The sequence below is a fragment of the Chrysochloris asiatica genome, unplaced genomic scaffold (genome assembly GCF_000296735.1).
Source record: "Chrysochloris asiatica unplaced genomic scaffold, ChrAsi1.0 scaffold00121, whole genome shotgun sequence".
Taxonomy (NCBI): Eukaryota; Metazoa; Chordata; class Mammalia; order Afrosoricida; family Chrysochloridae; genus Chrysochloris; species Chrysochloris asiatica.
The window spans coordinates 2,101,706-2,103,936 of record NW_006408639.1 but is presented as its reverse complement, the minus strand read 5'-3'; the positions used below and the strand labels follow the sequence as shown (position 1 = coordinate 2,103,936).

At 41.9% G+C, this 2,231-nt stretch overlaps 1 protein-coding gene across 1 annotated transcript; it reads left to right on the top strand.

The window, feature by feature from the left end:
• Positions 1–906: 906 nt before the first annotated feature.
• LOC102837729 (histone H3.3-like) lies at positions 907–1,659 on the top strand. Its single transcript, XM_006868678.1, has 2 exons — positions 907–951; positions 1,267–1,659. Exons 1-2 carry the CDS (start codon positions 907–909, stop codon positions 1,657–1,659), a joined length of 438 nt encoding a protein of 145 aa, XP_006868740.1.
• The last annotated feature ends 572 nt before the right edge of the window (positions 1,660–2,231 follow it).

Genomic DNA, 2,231 nt, shown 5'->3' with positions numbered 1-2,231 from the left:
ATAGAACATGCATAGACACTTCAACAAGGAAGACATTCAGTCAGCCAACTAACACAGAAAGAAATGTTTATGATCGTAATCCATTTTTGTTAAGTGTCATGGAGTCAATTCTGAAACAGATACCGTGTACCAGGTTTCTGAAGAGTGGCTGGTAAGTTTGAACCACAGACCTTGTGGTACAATCCAACTTTGCAGTCCAGTGCTTACTCAACAGCGCCACACCAGGACTACACATTGTTGTTGTTAGGTGCCGTTGAGTCCTTACTGACTCATAGCGACCCAATGTACAACAGAATGAAACACTGCCCAGTCATGGGCTAACCTCACAATTGCTATGCTTGAGCCCATTGATATTGCCGATTTGTCAATCATCTCGCTGGAGTCTTCCTCTTTTTCTCTGACCCTCTACCTTACCAAACATGATATCTCTCTCCAGTGACTGGTCCCTCCTGTCAATAAATCCAAAGTATGAGAGACGAAGTCTGTCCATCTGGCTTCCAAGGAGCACTCTGATTATATTTTATCCAACACACATCTATTTGTTCTTTTGGCAGTCCATAGTACTTTCAATATTCTCCTCCAACACTATAACCCAAATGCATCAATTCTTCTATAGTTTTCCTTATTCACTGATCAACTTTCACATGAGATTATTGAAAATACCACAGCTTGGAGATGGGGCTTAATAGCAGATTAGGTCAAAGTGTGGTATAGACCTCTGCCACCAGTAAGACAGAACACTAGACAAAGCAGGTTCAGGGGACTGTTCCAGAACTCTTAACTCCATATAAATGAATATTGAGAAAGTTCAAAGGTTTACAGCCAGTGGAATTCATAGGAGAAGCAAGAAAGGTGGTGTTTTCTGATTCATGGCTTCCAGCAGCTCCCAGAGCAGCCATCTTGGGCATGACGGAGCAGGTGAAGGATCATAGGGACACTTCCACCCCTGAGGTATGACGGAACCTCAGAGATAAAGGTGTGGACCTTCTTTTTTGTCTCTGTTCATTGGTCTCTCGCTGTCTGTGCACCTCCACACTGGTGGCTAGAGGAGGTGCCTGAGTAAGTGGATACGTCCCCACCCCCAGAGGGTTCTACTACGCATGCACATGGATATGCTCAGCAAAAGCAACTAAGAAGGAAGAAGATACTGCTCAAAACCGAGCGGTCTCTTCTAATGCCAGCGCCGCCTCTAGCTCGCCAAGCTCCAGCTAAAGCAGAAGGGGGGTTAAGTGAAGAGGTCTCTATACCCTGGCTTGTACAAAGCAGACTGCCTGTAAATCAACAGGTGGGAAAGCACCCAGGATGCAACTGGCTACAAAAGCTGCTCTTAAGAGTGTGCCCTCTGCTGCAGGGGTTAAGAAATCTCATCGTTACAGACCTGGAACTGTGGCGCTTTGTGAAATTAGACGTTATCAGAAGTTCACCGAACTTCTGATTCATAAATTTCCCTTCCAGTGTCTGGTGAGAGAAGTAGCTCAGGACTTTAAAACAGATCTGCACTTCCAGAGTGCAGTTCTTGGTGCTTTGCAGGAGGCAAGTGAGGTCTATCTGGTTGGCTTTTTTGAAGACACCAACCTGTGTGCTATCTATGCCAAACATGTAACAATTATGCCAAAAGACATCCAGCTAGCATGTTGCATAAGTGGAGAACGTGCTTAAGAATCCATTATAATGGGAACATTTTCATTCTTTATGGGGTCAAAAGGTACCTAAGTATATGATTGCAAATAGAAAAACAGGGACACAAATCAGATATTAGCAGTTTTTTCATTTTAATGTGTGTGAATTTTTAATATAAACGTGGGGACATAAAGCATTAATGCAAGTTAAATGTTTTAGTGAACAAGTTTCAGCCGTTCAAGTTTATAACAATTATAAATCAACCTGTTAAAATTTTCTGGACAATGCCAGCATTTGGATTGTTTTAAAACAAGTAAATTTCTTATTGACGGCAACTAAATGGTGTTTGTAGCATTTTTATCATACAGTAGGTTCCATCCATTTACTATACTTTTCTGAATTGTCCTACATGCAAGTACATGTTTTTAATGTTGTCTGTCTTCTGTGCTTTTCCTGTAAGTTTGCTATTAAAATGCATAAAACTTAAGAAACAAACAAACAACCAAGTGGTCTCCCAAAACAGCTACAGCTCACTCTGATCTGATCAAAAAAAGTCGTGATTAGGGGCTGTGGAGTGGGAGAGAGACAGACTAAAAGGGTAATATGCCAAA